Source organism: Hirundo rustica, chromosome 11 (genome assembly GCF_015227805.2).
Source record: "Hirundo rustica isolate bHirRus1 chromosome 11, bHirRus1.pri.v3, whole genome shotgun sequence".
Taxonomy (NCBI): Eukaryota; Metazoa; Chordata; class Aves; order Passeriformes; family Hirundinidae; genus Hirundo; species Hirundo rustica.
The window spans coordinates 21,260,338-21,283,407 of NC_053460.1; the positions used below are offsets into that span (position 1 = coordinate 21,260,338).

The 23,070-nt window shown below is 45.5% G+C and overlaps 1 protein-coding gene across 1 annotated transcript; it reads left to right on the forward strand.

Moving 5' to 3' along the window:
• Positions 1-1,738: 1,738 nt before the first annotated feature.
• On the forward strand, positions 1,739-6,141 carry RRAD (RRAD, Ras related glycolysis inhibitor and calcium channel regulator). Its single transcript, XM_040075673.2, has 5 exons — positions 1,739-1,794; positions 1,979-2,316; positions 2,459-2,532; positions 3,052-3,256; positions 4,789-6,141. The coding sequence occupies exons 2-5, from the start codon at positions 1,983-1,985 to the stop codon at positions 5,064-5,066; spliced, it is 891 nt and encodes a 296-aa protein (XP_039931607.1). The 5' UTR covers positions 1,739-1,794; positions 1,979-1,982; the 3' UTR covers positions 5,067-6,141.
• The last annotated feature ends 16,929 nt before the right edge of the window (positions 6,142-23,070 follow it).

The following is a 23,070-nucleotide window of genomic DNA, read 5'->3' on the forward strand; positions in this document are numbered from 1 at the left end:
GCTTTTCTGATTTCTCTTTTTTCACGCAGAAAAGAATTAAAAATACCCCCACTTCATACGTCAACTTCCAAAGTGTGACCCTGACACACAGTAAAGGCATGAAACAAAGTCTGGTGCAAAAGACATAAAAACTCCCTGAGAATAGTTTCAGGTGACAATGTCAGGCAGAAACCCTCAAATCTTAAGGAAGGCAGCTGAAAACCAACCATATCTAGAAGTGTATTTAGGTAAATAATTGTCTATAAATTCAGAACGATCAAGGCAGTTTGGCAGATTTCAGTTTATGCAACTCAAGTAACCACAGAGGAGGTCCAATGCAAACCATAATTTATTTAACAAATGGTTCCAAACGCTAGCCAGGGGCTTCTAACTCAGTTCCGTTAGCTGAAGCACGCAGGTTTTGCTGCCAGACTCTGACCATTTAAACTGACGTGGCTATTTTGGTTGCTGTTTTGTAAGATAGAGAAGGACAACTTGCTGCAAGCGCTTGGTGATCTTTAACTACCACAGTAACACTCCCAACACTCCCAGTTTATCAGCGTAAAGTGGCCAAAACCACCCCAAAAACATAGACCGGAGAATTATAAATAGCTCCTGAAAACAGAATATTCACCCACTTAGCCCAATCCCACCGAGTTTTCTTTCCCTTGCTTTGTTCCCTTCATCTCTAACTTCGTTTCCATCACCTCCCCACCTCTTGCCTTCTTTAACCTTGTTTCTGCCGCTGATTTGGAAAACCCTAAAACTGACACGAATGTGATGGCAGCCGTCCCCGTCCAGAGTCGCAGGGATTTTCCCGCTCTGCTCGGGCCGTAATCTTTCGGGAGCAGGGGCCAGGGCTATTTTGGCCCTACAACGTCTGACACGTTTCGGTTGCTGGGTAAACAGTAAACTGTATACACGGCGCTGGGTGAGCCATGCAGGAGACAAGTATAGTTATCTGCTGAGTCCTTTCTTCACCCGATCACATGCTCATGACTGTGCCGCTCCTGAGATAAGACTTTCACTGTCTCGCTTTGCTGCTCAGGTGAAAGCGAGAGGAGGATTTGACCTTTATGTTTGATGTTGGCCTGCGGGGCCGCTCAGCCCGCAGGTGGGGCAGTGGCACGGCCGTGCGTGCGTGTGAGCCCGGGCACGGCGCTGCTCCCAGAGCGCCGGGCAGAGCGGCCCAGGGCATGCGGGCACCGCGGGCATTTCCCCATACGTTACCGTGACAGAGCCCGGGGAAGCTCCCTGAGCGCTCCATGCGCTCTTTCACGGGCTGGGAGGGGAAACAAGCGGCACACGCAGAGCGAATGCCGCAGGCATTGCACCGGGGAGGTGGGGAGCGGGAGGGGAGCGCCGGCACCGGGGGCATCGAGAGGGCCGGGCCGGGCGGCGGGGCCGAGCCCGGCAGCCCCGCAGCCGCCACGGCCGCGCTCCGGGGCCGGCCCCCGCTTCCCCCGGCGCTCGCTGCCGGCCGAGCCCGCCGACGGGCGGGACCCCCGCGCTGACAGCGGAGCGGATCGCGCCTCCCCACGCCCCCGGGGGGCTCCCGCCTCCTCCCGGGCTCCCCGCGCCGCCGCAGCCCCCGCGCAGAGCGGCGGAGCCCGCGGGGGCGGCGGCGCTGCCGAGGATGCGCTGGCGGAGCGCCCGCCGAGCGTCACGGCGGGGAGGGCCCCGCGCCTCCGCCGGGACATAAAGAGCGGAGCGGCGAGCGGCGGCGGCAGCAGCGCTCGGGGAGCTCCCGCGGCAGCCACCGGGGAATCCCTCAGCGATCCCTCACCGCGCCCTCGCTCCGCGCAGAGCCCCGAGGTAAGCGCGGCCGTGCGGGGCTGGGGCTGGGGCAGCGGCTGCTGCCGGGGCCGTGCGGGGCTGGGGCTGTGCGGAGCTCCACTGCGCGGGGCAGCGGGTGCTGACGGCCGTGCCCTGCCCGCAGCCCGGGCTGACGGCCGTGCCCTGCCCGCAGCCCGGGCTGACGGCCGTGCCCTGCCCGCAGCACGATGACCCTGAACCGCGGCGACAAGCGGCGCGGCAGCACGCCGTTCGCGGCGCAGCAGCACCTGCACCGCCGCAGCATGCCCGTGGACGAGCGCGACCTGCGGCCGCTGCCGCCCGACGAGCTGTCGGGGCTGGTGCGCTGCACCTCGTACAGCCCCGGCGGCGCGCACCGCCAGAGCTGGGCCTCCGACTCCTCCGACTCCGTCATCTCCTCGGGCAGCGACTCCGACGGCAGCCTCTACAAGGTGATCCTGCTGGGCGAGCACGGCGTCGGCAAGACCAGCCTGGCGCGCATCTTCGGCGGCGTGGAGGACTGCGCGGACGCGGAGGAGGCCGGTGAGGACACGGCGAGCTCGGAGGTGCCGGGGACCCCCGGCTCGGAGCCTGCCCTACGGCCATCCCCTCCCAGGCCACCGGCAGGGATGGAAGAGAATAACTTCTTTTGCTGAAACGTTTTTATTTTTTATTTTTTCCATAGGAAATACGTACGACAGATCAATTATAGTTGATGGAGAAGAAGCATCTCTCGTGGTGTTTGATATATGGGAGCAGGTACTCACAGCTCTTTCTTTATGCTTTTGCTTTATGGCTTGGGCTGTAGTTTTTTGTTTTTTTTTTTTAAAAGTTGAAATGGAGCAACTATGCTTATTTATTCAATCAGATAAGTAACATTAATAAATTAGAATTCATACAGCCTTTTGTTCTCTCTGCAATTAATCTCCTGTAGCTAGGCAGGCAGTTTAAAACCCTGAATAGAGCTGAGTGAGATTCTCTTACTGCTTTGAATAATCAGTTTCTTACATGAGCAGCCCAGGGAATTACTGTAAAATTAGAGATTGTCAATCTGATCAGTGCAGACCTGATGTTATTTCTAGAAACAAGTGAAATATATTTTGTTTTGTATTTTAAAGAACAAAATCTTTGAAATTTTGGGGAGATTGGCTTACTTTTGCTGACTTTTTATGATAAAACTAAGAAAAGAATCTTTAATGTGCTTAGAATGAGAAATCTTCATTCAGTGTTGAATAGATTTTTCAGCACAATAAATCTATTTCTTGTCTGTTGTTTCAGGATGACAGCCAATGGCTCCAGAACCACTGCATGAAAATGGGAGATGCCTATATTATTGTATACTCAGTGACAGACAAAGTTAGTTTTGAGAAGGCTTCTGAGCTAAGAATCCAGCTGAGAAGAGCGAGGCAGACAGAGGACATTCCTATTATCCTTGTGGGAAATAAGAGTGACCTGGTCAGGTCCCGGGAGGTCTCAGTCGATGGTAAGAGGCACCTCATTTTACGGGCGCTGTCTAAAGTAGTAGCAAAGGCTATGCAGGATCATGGCCAATAGGAATAGTCTGGGTTTGGTGTAGAAAAATGTGATTTGAGGATCACTGAGGAAGTGGGGCCAGCTGGTTCGTGCTGAAGGTATCACAGAAAACACTGGAGGTGGCTGTGGGGGAAGATGTGTGGCTGTGCAGGGTTCTGAGCTGCGGTGTGAGAGGAAAATGCATCAGAGCTGCAGCTCCAGCACAGGACTACTAAAGCCAGGCTTTAACTGTGCAGCAGCACTTGGCAGGCTGGGGATGTGACAGTCTGAGCTGTGCTCTTTAAGGGACACAGTGCCATGTCACAGAGCCCAGGCAGCCTCAGGAAAGGGGATCCCATGCAGCCTGGGCAACCCTCTCTGCTGGAGGTGACTCCTTCACGTTTGAGCTGAGCCGGTGGCACCAGACTCACACAATTCAAAAGTCTTTTTATGTATCTTCTCCAGCTGTGATCAGTGAGAATCCTCTCAGGCAGTTCCAGCTGGCATTTGGGTACCTAGAGCACAGGAACCAATGCCAACACCACAATATTGATTCTCCTTATTTAAACACTTTGTGAGGCCTTTTCCTTCGTTTTGTTTTGGGGTGGGGTTTATTTTTTTGTTTTCCACTGGAAAGAATACTCCAAAATACTGATGCCTTGGTGATGAACCATCTCTCCCTATCTGGTTTGCCATGCTCCCAATGTTAAATTCCTGTGCAGGGAATTGACTGGAGTTCATGAGGAGATTACTTTTTCAGGCTGGGGCAGGGCATGGTTAACCTCTCCAAGTTCTGACATCTGTAACTTCCTCAGGTCTACAACTCTGTCATTATTTACCACAGCTGACTGTGGAAATTTGTGCTGCAGCAATGTTGCAGGGTTAAGTGCTTATGTCCAGAACACTGAACATCTTGGATTTCAAATTCGGCCCTGGTCAGATTCAGTGGTGCACAACCCAGTGACCTCTACTGATGTGTTCAATGACTTGACCTTGTGGCCTGTATCAGCTCCACTTCTCTTGGTGTGGAAAACTCACTTGTTACGGCAAGGCAGAGGTGCAGAATTGCTCAACAGCTTCCAGTATAAACACCATTTCTTTCTGTGCCTCACTGTAGTGGGTCTTTACCACAAGTCAGTTTAATGCAAAACTGGGACGCACTGTTCCATACCAAACAGCAAGCATGCTTCCAAGGGCCTCTCCTAAATCAGCTTTAGCTCTTAAGCAGTCCAGGGACAGTCTGCCTGAAGGACTACTGCTGCCATGTATTCGGTTCCATGGATCAAATGAGACCTCTGACCACAGCACAACAAAACCAGAAAGAGTAAGAGGGCAAATCCATGAAAGCGAATTTGGGTTTTCCTATTTTTTAGTAAAGCTCTTCCATGGCATTGAAGGCACTTCCCTTGCTTCAAGACAGTTTTGGGTGGTTTTTTTCGGGCAGTATGTGTGAAGAGAAATCGTCCCGTCTCCACTCATCTTGGTTTTTGTGTTCCCGTGCAGAGGGCCGGGCCTGTGCCGTGGTGTTTGACTGCAAGTTCATCGAGACGTCGGCCGCGCTGCACCACAACGTGCAGGACCTGTTCGAGGGCATCGTGCGGCAGATCCGCCTGCGCAAGGACAGCAAGGAGGACAACGCCCGCAGGATGGCCAACACCAAGAGGAGGGAGAGCATCAGCAAAAAGGCCAAGCGGTTCCTTGGCAGGATTGTGGCAAAGAACAATAAGAAGATGGCTTTCAAAGCGAAATCCAAGTCTTGCCACGACTTGTCTGTGCTATAGGAGCTTTCAGGGAGCGCCGGTGCCGCAGGCGGGATGAGCAGGCGCCTGACCGCTGGGAGAAGCGTGTAGATGATCCTCGTGGTGATAACAGCCGTGACTTTTCCACTGAGACTCTCGTTAATGCCTTAAGGTGCTCAAACAAGTCTGGAAGTTACACTACAGTGCTTCATTGATAAACGGTTTAAGTGTCAGTGTGTGCAAGTAAATGAACTAACTTGAAACACGAGGCTTGACGTGCCCGCTGTGTACATATGTTCTATATCTTCTTGTCTTGTGGATACCAGAGATGCAAAGATAAGAAAGGATAACTATCACCATAGACTTGTCTTGTTTGCAGAGCAAAACTTAAACTTGTACGCAGGCTCGTACGCTCTTTTTAGTATAAAGCAAGCAATGATAAATCTTTTTAAGCTTAAATGTGGGGAGGGGGGAGTAGAACAACAGTAGAATGGGAGAAAACAAATTATATATATATTTAAATACAGAACAGATATCATTTTATGAAGTTAATTTGCACTTCCGTTAACTGTTATTCAATTAATTGGTTACTTGTTTACACGCAGATTTTATAATAAAATATTATTTCCTGTTATAGTAAACCGTGCTTTTCTCATAGTGTGGATAAAGAATGAGAGAGCAGTATTTTTATACTGACCTTTTTCCACTGTACAAAATGTTATACGCAGACTGAATATTTACATGAGATAAAGTTCTGGAACAAGATGAATCGGGAAAATCCTCTGTCCTTTTCTTTAAGAGAGAGTTTCTTTAAGAAGTAAACCCTGCTTTTGTGAACACTCTCCTTCAACAGCTCTTCTTGGGAAGGGAGCCCCTGACCCTTCGTATTATTGTTCATCCTCAACCTGGTTCTCATCAGCTGAGGCAGGAGCAGGGCTTTATATACTGCCTTTAGTGAGATTGATGTGTTGTTCATATTGATAAATTCAGCCCTGTAATGTTTGAAGTCCTCTCCTGCCTTGAAGGTCTTGTGTTACAGCCAATAAGCAAATACAGGACATTGTTTTATCCCTTTTTGTCAGCAATATATTTGTCGAATCTACTCCCATTCCTGTAGATAGCTTCCAGTGGTTTCAAGAAGTTCAAAGCAGGCTTGGAAGGGTATTTGAAGGAGTTGTAGGCTTCAGTTGTGTGCAGTGGCCTTCAGTGCTCTTTTTGTGGCAATTTAGTGTGTTATAAGTGGTGTTTTTCCATTTTTTTTTCCTAATTTGCTATTAACAAAGTTAAAACCAAATATGTTACAGTGCAAGAACTGGGACTTGTGGCATTTCCTTTATAAACTCCTCTTCATAGGATACATTCTCCTAAAAATAATCATAAACTCTGCTCTCACAACCCATAAAACACACATTCCTCTGCCTCTTTCCACTGTCCCTGCCTGAGTTCATTTCACTAGAGATTGTTCCAGCTGCCTGGGAGCCCAGTTGGTGCAAGGTTTTAAAGGGGCTGAGGCTTCCCAAAGCTCTGAGAGGCTTCCTCAGGTGTCACACCTTGCACTGGGCTTCCAGAGCGCAGCAAACATCTCTCCATGGAGTTATCCCAGTGCTCAGGCACTCCTCAGGACAGAGCAGGAATTCACACAGGGAATGCAAGAATTAGCAAATTAGCATTTCCTGCTGTGCTGCTGGTGGGTCTGGCTGGTTCCATGCCCAGTTTAGCTCGTGTTGCTGCTCGCAGGGCACATTTCTTGTGAAAAGAACTGTTGTCTTTGTGTTCTGAGCGGTCTAAAGTGAATGATTCTGTCCTGCAGTCAAAGCTCGCATTCACCTGAGCAGACACGTTAATTGGATTTGGCTTTTTTTTTCCCACTAGCCTTGCTTCCTGGGAAGCTGTTTTCTGCTACATATCTATTATTGTCTATTATATATCTATTATTATCCATTAGACATCTATTATTATCCATTATGGACATCTGGCCACTGTCAGAGTATGGCACCAGGCTCCTCTGTACACGGAAACTTTTAATGTCAACACCAGAGGAATTGCTCTAATCCTGAAAATTCTGCAGCAAAAGTGCCCAAGTTTGGCACATCCTTATTCAGGTGCACACCAAGGTTAATGACAAAACTACATCGTGTTCCTTGTTGGCAAAGCCTCGGAATCCTGGTTGCCCTTTGCTATCACACTGACCAGGAAAGGACTGACCTGTCTGATTGATTTATGGGACGGAATCCTGTCCGTAATAAATACCAGGAGTGTGAGATTGGGCATTTCACAAAGTGACAATGATAGGTTGCATCACTGCAGCTGCAAAACCTCTTCAAGGTCGTGGTTACCAGCTGTGGGTTTTGCACACTGACATATAAATCAGATGGTTTTTACTGTTCATGAACTCAAAGGTCAGTTTGGGGAAATTCTTAAGCCTAAGATATTTCTGAGGAGCTTGAGCCTGTTCCTAGTGGCTCATTTAAACTGAAAAGAATTTGTATTTTGGAAGCACGTCATATAGAACACTGTGAGACAATAAACTGTGAGTCACTCTAAAGAAACATGGACATGATGTTTTCTGTCAGTTAATATTGTGCAATAAAACACTTATTCAAATCCTCATTGTACTATTTTTTTTTTAATTCATTTGTTTGTACAGGTAATAATTCAGTCATGGCTCTTGAGGAGGGGAAGGCTTGTTGTTATTGCAGTTCTGACAATAATGTGCTCTAGACCAAGATGCTGTAGAGGAATTATTATGAGTACTATTTTGCAGAGACTTTGAAGCGCCTGGAAGATATTCTGCCCGGCCCCCCCCCCCCCCCCCCAAAAAAAAAAAAAAAAAAAAAAAAAAGATATAATTTAGTGGAATTTCCAGGCAGACTTTTTGGAAGTACATATGCAGCACTAGATAAAAATCAGTAATAGGCTGACAAATGTCTCTAAAAATTAACTTTCTTCAAAAGGTTGTCTGTGTCCTCAAATATTTGAAAGTCATCTATAAGTTTTTGTAATTTGAGATGTTTCACTGGTGTGGTTACTCAGATTCTTGTCATTAATGGGGTGAATCTGTCATATGAAAAAAAGTGAGTCCCAGACAGAAACTTTTTCTCTAATTATTACCCAAGTAGAACAGAGTATGAGGGGTAACATGTGAGTTTTCCTATTTTTTTGCCAATGCACATCAGTTTTAATTTGGAGAGACAGTTCACACAGACATTTAATCTTTACTGCTTTCTCTGCTGCTGCCAGCTGAAGTTCCTACTACTGCTAATTGTGGTGGTGGATTCTGTGTTGGCACAAATCCATTTGGAACAGCCAGTTGTTAACAACCACAGTGCAAGGACATTGCCTTTTATATGTGACACACATGTTCGGAAAACAAATCAAACCCTCTGTGCTTGCTGTGCTAAACTCGACTGTGCATTCTACACCATTATGAAAAATGTGAAAAATATCATTCCTCCACCTGCCAAAACCACAAAGCATAAAATCATGTCACATAAATATAGACGAAACGTTATCTGCTGGGGAAGACTTGGCATCACCAAAAATGAAGTTTTACTCAGAAGCATTTTCTCAAAATAGGAGTAGAAAAACCAGAGCATGATCTACATAGTAACATTGCATAACATCACTGTTCCTCACTGAGAAGGAAAATATAGTGAGTTGACAGTGATTAAGAATGCAGTGTATGACAGAAAACTGGTAAGATGTAGTCTAAAAAAAGTGAGCTAATGCTTTCTTATATCATGCTGAAATTGACTTCAGTGCTCTTAATTTTATTGAAAGGCAATACAGGTTTTATTTCAAGTACATCACAGAGACCTGAATGAATCTGCAGTTGCAATCCAAAGTGATGCCTGTGCATTCCAGGAGGTTCCTTTAACTCATAACTTACCACAAGAGTAATGGTCATGGCATGGTCATGGACACCTTGACTCCCCCATTGCACAAAGCAGCACCTGAACACCAATACTAGTGAAGATACAAATCTCAAAAGAATGAAATAGTAAATTAAATCCACTGTCCTTTTGCTCTATGCCATGGATGTTGAACAGAGAAGGAAAAGATAAAAGAGAGAACAAATCCCAATTGCACGTCTGCAAATGCTGTTTCTGTAGCCACTGTGCAGAATTCAAGAGGGAACAACAATGTTTAATTAAAAAATGTCCTAACAATTCCAGCACTAGAAGGTAGGAAGCGGGCTAAAAAATTTACTTCACCAAAAAAATAGTATCAGTTAAGTACCAGAGAAATGTTCTGGCCACTGGCTAAAATGGCAGCTGTATGTCTTGAAGGCTTTCCTCTCTCTTGCTGACTTCTCCCCCTCCCCTTTTTTCCTGTTTATAAGTATGCTGCTGATTGAAACATTGGAAACCAATTAGGAGCCTACAGAACTTTTTAATATATTTTTTTCTAATAATTACCATATCACAGGAAATATAAAAAGTATTTATCTGAATTAAAATTTAGTGCTCAGAGACAGAGGTAAATAGAATATGTTTGAAAATATTAATTTTCCCACCCTCCTAAAAAAGCCTCACTAAGTTCTTACACAGGGTTGGAGAAAGGAAAGGACTTGGACCGCAAGTGCTCCTGCTCGGAAGGGTTCAGTAAGACCCAGGAAAATCTCCTCAGCTTGTTCCTGGCAGCAGGTCCCACCTCCATCAGCCTCACAGTATTAGCACAAGTAATTACGGTACTGTTAAGCTTGCAGTCCCACTGGAGGCTGCGACCCTTTCTTGGGGAATGAAACTTTTCAGCTCAGGAGATGCCTTGGCAGAGGGACGGTAAATTTTTGTCAGGTCTGAATTGGATTATTGCAATGCCTTCTGCTTGACTGAGAGCCTCCAGGAGCTGCAGGTGGGAAATGCAGCCCTGCAGTGGGGGCTGGCCGCGGCCACAGGAGCACAAATGCAGCCCTGCAGTGGGGGCTGGCTGTAGCCAGAGGAGCACAAATGCAGCCCTGCAGTGGGGGCTGGCTGAAGCCAGAGGAGCACAAATGCAGCCCTGCAGTGGGGGCTGGCTGTAGCCAGAGGAGCACAAATGCAGCCCTGCAGTGGGGGCTGGCTGTAGCCACAGGAGCACAAATGCAGCCCTGCAGTGGGGGCTGGCTGTAGCACAGGAGCACAAATGCAGCCCTGCAGTGGGGGCTGGCTGTAGCCACAGGAGCACAAATGCAGCCCTGCAGCTCGGGGCTGGCTGTAGCCACAGGAGCACAAATGCAGCCCTCCAGTGGGGGCTGGCCGTGGCCAGAGGAGCACAAATGCAGCCCTGCAGTGGGGGCTGGCCGTGGCCAAAGGCGCACAAATGCAGCCCTGCAGTGGGGGCTGGCTGTAGCTACAGGAGCACAAATGCAGCCCTGCAGTGGGGGCTGGCTGTAGCCAAAGGAGCACAAATGCAGCCCTGCAGTGGGGGCTGGCTGTAGCCAGAGGAGCACAAATGCAGCCCTGCAGCGGGGGCTGGCTGTAGCTACAGGAGCACAAATGCAGCCCTGCAGTGGGGGCTGGCTGTAGCCAGAGGAGCACAAATGCAGCCCTGCAGTGGGGGCTGGCCGCGGCCACAGGAGCACAAATGCAGCCCTGCAGCGGGGGCTGGCTGTAGCCAGAGGAGCACAAATGCAGCCCTGCAGTGGGGGCTGGCTGTAGCCACAGGAGCACAAATGCAGCCCTGCAGTGGGGGCTGGCTGTAGCCAGAGGAGCACAAATGCAGCCCTGCAGTGGGGGCTGGCTGTAGCCAGAGGAGCACAAATGCAGCCCTGCAGTGGAGGCGGGCTGTAGCCACAGGAGCACAAATGCAGCCCTGCAGCTCGGGCTGGCTGTAGCCAGAGGAGCACAAATGCAGCCCTGCAGTGGAGGCGGGCTGTAGCCAGAGGAGCACAAATGCAGCCCTGCAGTGGGGGCTGGCTGTAGCACAGGAGCACAAATGCAGCCCTGCAGTGGGGGCTGGCTGTAGCCACAGGAGCACAAATGCAGCCCTGCAGTGGGGGCTGGCTGTAGCCACAGGAGCACAAATGCAGCCCTGCAGCTCGGGCTGGCTGTAGCCAGAGGAGCACAAATGCAGCCCTGCAGTGGGGGCTGGCTGTAGCCAGAGGAGCACAAATGCAGCCCTGCAGTGGGGGCTGGCTGTAGCCAGAGGAGCTCAGCGCTCCCAGGGGCAGGGCTGGGCTCCCTCGCTGCCCGGCTGAAGTGGTGGCCCCAGAAAGCTGGGAATGGCACCGGCCCAGTGGCAGAAATGCTTCGCTTCCTTGCGCGTCTCTTGGCTGGCTCAAAGCTCGTGGAACACGGCACAATCCAGCATCCTGGAATCTGGAGCCTCCCCCCGAGCGAAGTCCGCATTTCTGGTGGCACCGCAGCTGAGGGCATCCAGCACTGTCCTGGGGAGGAATGAACGGGAGGAATGAACTCCTGCAGGTCAGGGATGCCTGCCTGGGTGCACACGCACAGGGAGCTTCAAATCCCTGCACTTTCTCCCAGACCTGCCCCCGGAATTTGGAGAGTCCACCGCGGTCCCTCAACGAAAGCAAGAATGGAACTGCGGGGATCCGCCAGGCGCTGAACAGCTTCCTCCCAGGCTGTTCATCTCTGTGAGTCTCAGCTGTGGGGCACCTCTGTCGCAGGTTGGCATGCCAGCTGCAGCTCCACCTCTGCAGCCTCCATGGGAACGCTGCCACGCTGCACTGCTCTGCACTTCCTGGGCATCATCAGCCGTGACACAAACCTGGCCCCAGCTCACTGCTCCACCTAATGTTGTAATATTGTCTAGGGAAAAATGTCAGATTTTGCTGCACTTCAGTCCCTGATTAAGACAGCACAGCAAATTAAATTACTCTCTTCCTGAATGTCAGGGCTGTGGTTGCATTGGCAAGGCATCTTGGCAATGCAAGATTTTCAGCTAATCTGTGTATGGAGAAAAGAAGGAAAAACTTATGGAATACAATAGCTGCCTCTCATTTTTACCCTCTAGCCTTTCTTTTTTTTTTTTTTTCCCCAATTGAAATTATTTTGGCTATTGAATATTTTTGTGTATTCTCTTCTGCCCTCTCGCTACTGACAAATTCTTATATCTCTATCTTTCCTGCCCAGTCCCATATAGAAAATCTGAGAAGTGTAACACATGAAATCTCAGGGAAAACAAGTAAGGTGAAAGATAAGAGCAATTGCGAAGTTTGCGTGCTTTTGAAAGACACTAATAAAAGCATTTTATTCAACAAATCAACATTTCTGTGCAGGGTTTACAACTCACAGTCCACAGCACTTGGGTAGCCCATTAAATTAAAAAAAATCTATGTTACAGAAAACACAGAACTACTTTTCTTCATCAATAATAAATATTTTCTGTGTTTTTCTTGATACCCTACAGCAGATCTAAGTCTGTAGTAAAATGCACAGAAGTAGAAGAAATGGAAACTGCAAGACCAGGCTGTTCCAATCCACCTTTTTGTCATTCCCAACAAGGAGCTCTCACTTGTGCAAATAAAGACCCTCACCTCATATGTATGATAAACACACAACAAATGCATCTACATCTGGTTATTACTGCTGAACTGTTTTTCTTCTTTTTTTCTTCTTAGGTTGTAATAAAAAAAAAATCACAATGGAGATCTAAATTATTGCAGGGAAATAAATAAGCATGAAAATGAAGGAGCAGACAGCGCTGAGTGAGCAAATGATGCCTCCTGCACATCTGTCTCATATTCAAAGTTAGATTTTCAAGACCCTGCAGAGCTGAGGGATCCTTGCATTCTCCACAATACTTATCCAAAGGCTGAGCTGGCAAAGTACCAGAGCAAAACTCCTGAACAGCCAAGTCCTCAAGCACGAAGATTTAGGCTGCAAATAAAGGCCACTGTACCTCCCACCATCCTAGGGATTTCATCAGCAAAATGCCCAGCTCTGTTTAGAAAGATTTCAGGGGTTCTAGAAGGCAGTACATCGTATTAGGACAACATAGTCAAAACCAAAGAGATGTTAGGAGCTTTTTAATTAACAGTTTTATTCTCAGCCTTCAGAATATTAGTAGTAAATTAAATTCTTATTTAAATTTTACAGATCTTGCCTTGGCTAGTAATTGGTTCATTTTTAATTACAGAGTAAATAATTAACGTACAAATCTTTCTTATTTCAGTCCCAAAGTAACGTTTTCCCCTTCAAGGGTACGATGGATTAAGGAGCATTGCATTTTAACCACAGAAATTGTGAATTGCTTAACTTTCTCATTTTTTGCTGGCTTGGATTGCGACCCCTTTCAACTCCCCCTGCTCTCCCCTGTCCCCCCTCCAGTGCGAGTGAGGACATCTCCAGACTTTGAAGTGAGCCCTGCAGTGAAGTGTTTTTCCTGCTTTTCTGCTTTTCCCTTTCTTTTTGAATGACTGCTGCTAATACAGTATTCATCTCAGGAATCTGATGTAGAGCAGATGTCAAGTCCAAAAGAACAAACCACAGGCAAAATTTGACAGGAGTTTGGATGTTGTGAATATTGAAAAGGCAAATTAATATTTTGGGTGGTGACTTCAGGTCATCCTTGGCTGGACAAAGCCTTTCAATGCTCTCATTAATAAATGTATAGTCAGTACAAAAAACATGTCGGTATTCTGTAGCTTTGTTTTCATTTAAGAGCATTTAAGCATTCAAGTACTTTAAATTTTCACTTTTGTGCTGAGCAGGGTAAGTTTGGTAGCAGTGTAAAAAGAAATGAAGCATTTCTATAAAAACACGTTTGTTTAACATTGCGTTTTCCAGGATTTTTAATTTGGGTGTCACGCTCAGACTGACCTTGTGCTGGCACTCACAGGAGACACACAAAAAACGGAGCAAAAAGGAAAGCACTGACATAAACTGTGTGCAGATTTTCCATTCCAGGCCAGAGCTGGAGTGTTTGTGATGCAGACCAGCCCCGAGTTCCCTGCTGGAGCTGCAGCCAGAGCATGGAGTGGAGAAAGGGCACAGGAACCCTGCAGGTCCAGGTGCTTTGGGCACCCTGGGTCACCCGTGCTGCCAGCTGCTCCCTGCCCAAACTCCACTGCCAAACCCAGGGCTGCTGGGGCTGGGGCAGGAAAAGGAAGGAGAGGAGGAATAAAAGTGTCACTTGCACTAATTCCTGGTCTCTGAGCTGCCTCAAGAAGCAGTACAAGGATTGCTGACTTCAGCAAGGAGCTGTGCCTGAAGAAGACCAAGTGAGAAGTCTCCAAAGTGCCCAAGGAGGAGTTTGCTGTTCCATGCCATGGTGGGAAACTTCCTGCATCTCAAAGCATCACCTCTGTTCCTTCTCCCCTCCCCTTCCCGTTTCCCCCAAGGAAACCCATTTTTAATTCACTGATTGTAAAGCTTTGTTTCCAAACAGCAGCGTAGAGGTTTAATTAAAACTCCACCTGGTACTAACATAATCCAGCAAAATCCATCCGTTCCAGGAAAGAAATCCTTCATGAGGTTGATTAACCAAAGAGATGCAGTTCAGGCAGTTTTCTGTACTCCTCCTTGAATTGTGCTGCATTTCTGTGAGAAAAACTGCCCAAACCATCCAAATCTCTGAAACGTTTTACATGACATTGGAAATGCTTATTGAGGTTGCTTGGTGAATAATAGACAAAACCCATTTGACTGCATTTGAATGTTTTTTGTCATTTCCACAAGGATGAAGAGGAAGAAAATCCCGAGCTGAAATTCCCAGTACTCCTGTTCCCACCTGGGTGGCAGAGAAGGCACAGCGCCTCTGTTGTTAAATTAATGCACAACTTCATAATTCCTTATTCAGCACAGGGCTATTTATGCAAATCATGTTACTAGGATCACAGGACAGATCCTGCTCTTTTCTGGAGAGTCAGCAGATCCAGGCCCTGCTTTTGGAAACGCCAGCGCTTGTGTCCTGTCAGCAGAGTACATTGCATGTGGAAAACTGAATGCACATTTCAAAGGCTGTCAGTTTAGAGTTGTGTTATTGCTACACCATGGGAAAACCAAAAATAGATCTTGGTATTGTGAGAGGGGCTACATCACCTCATGAAAATGAGTGGTACATTTGCCCTTTGGAAACAAAATTAATGCAGGGCGATTTCTGTGGGACACAACCACACTGGGGCAAAGACGTGAGCAAGCAAAAAGAGCTCTCCAAACTGGCCAAAACCAAGGCCAAACAATTCCTCCTGACTGGAGGAACATTCTGAGCCTTAAAGGTGAAGGTTATGGGTTTTTTTTCTCTTTTCTTTCACAATTCAGACCCATTCCAAGGGCATCTTGGAGAGAGGATAGTTCTGGTTCCAGCTGCTTTAGCTTCCAGAGTCATTGCCTGATGAGATTCCTCCAGTTCTCCAGTGCAAACAGAGAATGCTTTGGGGGGCTGTCCTGAGGCTGGGAATAGAAAAAAAGCTGAAGGTCCCCAAGAGCTGAGTGGGAGGACAATGCTGAGCCTGACAAATACAATGTGTTAAACACGACCCTGGTGAAGACTCTGAGATTTCCCTCAGACCTGACCGTAGCTGCATTTCCTCTCAGCAAAGATGCAGTACCTTGAAAAAGCAAAAATGGGAAAAACACTTCTATTTTCAAGGGTATTTTGGACAAAATGGCAAACTATGCACAGAAGGAATTTGAAACCTGTACCTCGTGTGATGTGTTTTGCACAGGAATGTTTTTACAGATGGATGCATTCAGACAGAGAAATTAAGAAAATGAACCCAGTAAAGATTTTCCTGATTATTTTTGTTTCCAACATCTCAAATATTTGTATGACTAAAAGCAGAAGTATGTTTCTATGTCTGGGAGGCAATTAACAACAACAAAACTGTGGACAGGTCTTTCATTCTATTTGATTAAAAATAGAGCAGAGGTCAGAGTCCTACAAAGACAAACGCTTCCAGCACACTGTTTGCCGCAGAAGAGCTCCACTGAGTTCAGAGGAAAAGTTTTAATTTAAGAAATTAAGCACCTGCAGGGATTTTTGAGGAGCTGACCTGCCCCAGCTCCGTCTCCCCCACCTGTGCCAGCAGGAGCATGTCCTGCTCCCCACACCCCTGGCTGACCCAGCTCAGGACTGAAAGGTGGGTGAAGTACGACCTGGATGCTCCTCATCCGAGAGGTGCCATCCTTATTTCTGAACAGCATCTCAAAGACCCTCAGCAGTGTCCCAAAGCCCTCCAGTCACAGCTTTCACTGCTGAGAGCTCTTCTGTACAGGCTGGTGCGTGTTAAAAATGGATCAGAACTGAAACTGATGGGCAGCTTTACCAAAGGTTATTTTATTATTGCTCCTTCCCTGATTTGCTGATGTTTGGCCTCATGCTTGATGCCACTTGAATAAAATTCAAAGTAATTTGAGCACACATGTTTGCAGAACTGCTGCTCCAATGACTAGTCGAGCAGGACATCCACTGAGCTATTGTTCTTCTTTTTGTGCAGACCAGTATTTTTATCTCAGAATAATTTATTTAAAAGATGTCAGGATAATACTGACAAATTAAAATAGTGCCCAATATTTAGATGAAAACAGGAGAAATCAAAGTAATTCATCCATCATTGGATTTTATGGCTTTATATCATGGGAATGGTCAATTAAATTTATCCAGTTCTTTTAATTTAGTTTACACCAGGGATGCAATAAAGCCAGTTTTTGACATTGAGCCAGAGAGTAGGCACAGCTGGCTTTAAAAATAATTTTTCCACATATTATTGTTTTACCATTCACTTTCAGTAAACATAAACATTTCTACACAACCCTAATAATCATCCATTTAATTTTAACAAATAGTATTTACAATAAATATTCTTCTTTAATGCTCCATTCTGAGCAAATTGCATCTTCCAATTTTCTGGTATAACTGAGCTTTTATTTCACCCTGAAATCCCTTTCCTGGGGCCATTTAAATGTCAGGCTCCAGGTGTGTGGCCGGTGCCAACAGAACCATCATCAGTCTCATTTATGGAAAAATGTTCCAGTGAGGTGCCAGCACAGCACCAAGGGCACTGGGGAGCTCAGCCCCCTCTGAAATGAGCAGGTGTCAGCTGAGATCCCTGGTAAATGCCTCACCTCTGCTCAAGGGTGACTGCTTTTTTTAGTTAAAACTCCGAGCCTTAGAAAGAAACAACATTTTCTTTGAAGCTGTAAATTAAGAAACAATCCAGAACCATGGTAGGTTAGAATTATGCCTTCTAGAAAGAAGTCAGTGTTTCTTTCCTTTACTTTCTTTTGACTGAAGGGTCCAAGAGTAAATTCAATGAGCGTGGTTACCACTAGATGTGTGTGCAGTAGGATTCTTACTGCCAGGGGAGTAAACAGGAATCCTCCCTATTTCTGTTACATGCTGTATATTCCTAGTTCATTCATTATTTCATAGGGGAAACTGTATTTTAATAATATTTTAACATATTATTTGCTTCTTACTCTATTATTTTTGAATTAAATAATGGAATTTATTTTATAGTTATTTCTAAGCAAACCAGAAGGTTAAAACAGCGTAACAAGTTCTTCTGTTTTGTCTCAGAGTGTCTAAAATAAAATTTACTGCCCACTTACTGATCATTTCCATTCCATACCTGAAAACAGGAGCACTTTGCTTCTATTAATAACTTTGCTGTGACACATACCTTAGGATTCCATTGAGTAGCTATTGTAGGACTCCACATGCATAAAATCAAACAATCACAAAATCCCAGAATGGTCTGGGTTGGGAGGGACCTTAAATCCTATCAGTGCCGTGGCAGGGACACCTTCCACTGTCCCAGGCTGCTCCAAGCCCCAGTGTCCAGCCTGGCCTTGGGCACTGCCAGGGATCCAGGGGCGGCCACAGCTGCTCTGGGCACCCTGTGCCAGGGCTTCAACACCCTGCCAGGGAGGAATTCTAACAGAAGTCCCTGTTAAGAGAAGTAGTAGAATCTTAAAATAGGTGTGGTCTTGTCACTGACAAGAAATAAAACAGCATTCATTTTTTTCGACTTCTCTTATCATCATTAAAAGAAGGAAATAAGCTTTTCGTGTTAAGTGCAGCTTTATGATCCCAGCTGTGCTCCATGGGAAGGGTGGAAAGCCCCTTCCAACACAAAAATCCACTACTCATCCTCCTATGAGTAGCTGCCTTATTCATGTGCCTAAAACTGGATGTCTGCTCCAGAAAGTGGGTGAATCACGGCCTGAGTCAAGAGTTGTTCTGCTGAATTGGACTCCCGGTGCTGTGAGATCAGAACAGAACACAGAGGGACCCCCCTGGACCTCTTTTCTTTATTCTCAAGCAAGGTGAGTCCCGAGCAGCGAGGAGAGCAGAGGGCTGGAGTGAGGAGCCGGGCGCCTGCAGGTGAAGGAGGGCAGAGCGAGGGAGGCCTGGGGCTGCTGTTCCTCCTCGGGGGCTGTGTGTGTGGGAAATCCCGTTTGTGCAGTTCCCTCTCCTCACCCATTGCCTGCAGAGCCGCACACGGCCGCGGAGCGCTGACAGACCCACGGCAGCGACAGCACGGAAAGGGCAGGGCCGGGCCCAGCTCGGGGCTCTGAGCAGAACGGGGCCTCAGCAAGGGCCGGCTAAACCCAAATATTCCGAAATTCAGGGTGATCAGACAGGACACACCTTCAGGGTAATAATAATAATAATGGGATATTTGGATCAGAACACTGTGATCCAAGAGGAGCAGGGGACCAAAAGAGTCTTTTGTACCACAGATTCTCTTCCTGGATCATAAAAATACGAGTTGGTTTTGTCCCTAAAGCACACAATGAACCTGCTCTGGGGGTTTGAACCGCGAACAGAAACCTGACTATGATTGGGATTGTTACAGTCTTGTTCTGGAAAAAAAGAGAGAGAGTCAGAGACTTGCTCTTTTTGTATGTTGCTTTATTATCAAGCTTGGCCTTGGGGGAGAGCTTGCTTGCTCTCTTGGCAACGCGGAGGAGGAGGTACACACAGCTTCGCTCCACAGCAAAGCTGGGGACTCCCACCCCCCTCACGGGCTTTTTCCCCTTGCCGGGGAGTCCGTTTCGCGTCGCTGATCAGGGGTCATCCAGCGATGGGGGACTCCTTCTCAGGTCACGGCGACTAAATAAAACTGCTTCGGCGGACCCCCGTACCTTTTGCACTAGTCTAAAGTGCGACTTCAGTCCTGGATTTTACTTTGGTTTTCTGCTTTTTAGAGTCTCTTGTTCTTGAGTTGTTCCCAGAATTCCAGTGTTCTTTTTATTTGCATATTCAGACACCATCCGGCGAATGGGAGCAGAGATACAGGTAATAAGGTGAATTCTTAATTAACAAACAAGTAAATAAGGTGATAAATCAATATTAAAGCAGGAATAAGGCAAATTCTTTATACAGAACTAGCATTAACAATCTTAATGGAATTACTTAACAATTAAGTAACTAAAACATAGATTATTCAAATAGAACTTATTTATAACAATTCCCCCCTCTATTTCTTTGATCGAGCTTTGGCTCGCATCAATTTGTTACCTCTTCTTCTTGAAAATAAATTTTTCTACATTTTTGGAACTTTTCATATATTTCTTTGGCATTTTCATGTTCAGGTCCTTGACTCTCTATCACCATCGTTTTGGTTTGTTTTTGACTGGTTGCTTTAGGGATCTGGATACTGGCTTGGACTGTGGAGGTAATAGTTCGAATTAGATATGGGATTAGACAAGGTAAAAACATTAACCCGGTGATTGAGCAAATTATCATAAACCCAGCTTTCTTCCACCAATCCCCTTTGAATGACCAAAAACTATTCCACCAGTTGGTGTCCATTAAAGGAGTCCACTCTTGATTTCCCACATAGGCTAGCTTTCTGATTTCTTTTGAGATGTTTTTAATTACTGCACTTTTATCATCAATTTCTAAACAACATTCAGACGAATTAAATTTACCACAGATTCCTCCTTCATCTGCTAAAAGGTAGTCTACAGCCAGACGTATTTGGTGTATTACAGCTCTTGTTTGTGTTAGTTGGTCACTGATGTGGTCTAATGCGAGAGCTGTTCGGTTAGATACCATTTCTAGGACAGCCTGGAGCCTGATGATTCTATTTAACATGTAGATTGGAGTGCGATACCCCCAGGACCCGTCCTGTGCCCATGTGGCTGGTCCATAGGTTTTAATGATTTCTTCTGGGGTCCATATTTTTCCTTTCCATTTTTGGTCTCCACCAATTGTTAGAGTATCTCTTTTCTTTCGTTCGACTTTTCCCAGATTGTCATATACCGGGACTCCTAGGTGTGCTCTTAATCTCTTGGGTAATAGGAAGAAAGCTGGCTTTATGATCCCTATTGTACAGCTTCCCGACCAATCCCCAGGTAATTTTGTCTAAGCAGTATCCCCACAGATGCAGAACAGGTGATTTGGAGCTTCCCAGTAATCTTCCCTAGTTTCAAAAGGCTGTTGCCAAAACCGAGACAGTTCTTTTATTCCCCAAAAAGGATTTCTAGCTTTGTCAATACATTCATATAATTCATACCTCTCATTAAAGATACATTTTTCTGTGTTCTCAGTTGACCAATACTTGTTAGGCCCTTTGGGAACCCATTTAGCACTTGAGTTTATCACTATTATATACCTTTTACACATTAATTTTCCTACACGGGTTTGATACCTGGTTCCTGTCCTCATGATACATTCTTCCCCAATGATTTTAGATTTGAGATCCCACTTCTCTCTTCCTCTTGTTCTTAGACTTCGTGTATTCTGTTCAGTTTGTTTCCATTTTAGAATTTCTAGAGGGCTTAAACTAATTCCCTCCCAAGGCCATATTTCAGACATTTGTGTGCCTCCACATATCCAGCACTCGGTTAAATTTAATTCTCGACTGATTCTTTCTACTAAGTCAATGAACAGGTTTTTTCTTGATGGGATGTCTAGGCTTTTTTCAAATTTTGTTGTCAACACTTTTTCTTTGATTATATCTCTCAATCCTTTTTGATCTGCTTCAAAGCTTAATCAAGTGTCTCCTATAGGACATTCCCCAAATAGGTGCTTTGCATAACTAGCTGTGTTTTTTGTGGTCCAATAAACCTTTCCATCCTCTTGGCAAGTATTCAACTGGGAGTGGTCGAAGCAGTTTGGGTTCACGTTAGTATGGACCCTGAATAAGGATCTGAGATCCTCTCCATCGTACACTGGATGGTAGCAGTTAGTACAGGCTTTTGTTTCATAGGTGTGCTTTATGACCATCATCAGTACCATCCCTCCCAAGAGTCCGGTATGGGCCATCCTTCCTGGATCTCTTGCTCCACCCGGCCTTGCCTCTTGGAGTGGAGAGGTCTCCTAAAGAACCCACTTACATGCTTCCACTTCCCTTCCCTATTAATTTAGTTGCCCTTAGAGAATGTTCTGTAGGAGATCTACTTTTGTTTTCAAAAAAACCTTATACTCTTTTAATTTATCTATTACTTGAATTTGTTCGAACTGTTACTTATAAAACTTAACAACATTTAAAATTAACTTAAACAATATTTAAAATTAATACAAAAACCCCCTTATACTCCTTTTTAATATATCTATTACTTAAACTTATTTAAATTACTACTTAGAAAACTTACAATCTAAAAATTATCATATAAAAAACTTAAACTTCTTAAATTCTTACTTATAAAACTTAAACTATATGTAAAATTAATATTAAAAAAACTTTATACTTTTTTTTAAATATATCTATTACTTAAACTTATCTAAATTGCTAATTACAAGAACTGACTTAGGTTTACATAAATTAACTTTTATTGTGCCCCCCCCCCCTTTTTTTTTTTTTTTTTTGAGTCCACTGATTTGGGGAGAAGCAACTGAAAAAAGGTTTTCACAGTCTCTGTTATCTCTTATTTCTTTTTAAAGGTTAATTTCAAGTCTTTCGGGTGTGGTGTTACTGTCCACTCGGTTTCATCCGGTGAGGGTGCTGAACTCGGGTTCTCTCCAGGAGAGGGTACTGGCCCTTTAACTCTGGTGATGTGGGTCCATCCTTTTTCTTCAGTGCACACTGCTGTGTGAGTTGTTAACAGTACTTGGTAGGGACCTTCAAACTTCGGGGTCAGTGGGGTATTAGTCCACATTTTGATCAATACCCAATCTCCAGGATTGATATTATGCACGTTTGCATCCAAAGGGGAAGTTTGAGGAAGATAGCCTTTCTTTCTGAGATTTTCTAGGGTTTGTCCAATGGTTTTTAGATATTTTCTAGTGACTTCCTCTCCTTCCAGGTAGTCTTTAGAACTATAAGGAGATAACAAAAAGGGAAGCCCGAATAACATTTCATATGGTGACACTCCTAGATCTGCTCGTGGCTGTGTTCTGATTCGTAATAATGCTAGGGGTAAGCATTTAAGCCAATTTAGTTGAGTTTCTGCTATTAGTTTCATCAGTACATTTTTAATGGTCTTGTTCATTCTTTCTACTCTACCTGAGCTTTGGGGATGCCATGGGGTGTGTAACCTCCATTTTATCCCTAAGGCTTGTGTTACGTGTTGTAGAATTTGTGCTGTGAAATGTGGCCCTCTGTCTGAATCAATATTATTTATCAGCCCATACCGAGGAAGGATATCTTCTAATATTATTTTTGTTACTACTTCTGCTGTTTCTCTTTTTGTAGGGAATGCCTCTACCCAGTGGGTAAGGTGATCTATGATCACTAACAAGTGTTTGTAACCTTGAACAGGGGGCATCTCAGTAAAATCAATTTGGACGTTCTGGAAGGGCCTTAAGGCTAACTCCCTCCCTCCAGGCTCAGTCTTCCTCATAACTTTTTGATTTATTTTCTGACATATTATACATCCTTGAGTAACTGCTTTTGCTAATTCGTGTACTCCAATACATAGGTTTTCCCTTAGGAAATGATCACATAACCCCTGGGTTCCCCAGTGGATTAGATTATGTATTTCTGTAAGTATTTTTCGGGCTAGGGCTTTATTCAAGAATTTCCGTCCGTCAGCTGTTAACCACACTCCGTGTTCCCCCTGGTGTAATCCTAACTCTTTTATTGCTTTTTGCTCTTTTTCACTAAACACCTGCTCTATCTCTTCTTTTTCTTTTCTTGGTATTTTCTCTAATTTGAGGATTTTTACTGCTTCTCCCGGTTCTAAAGCTGCCTCTCTGGCTGTTTTAT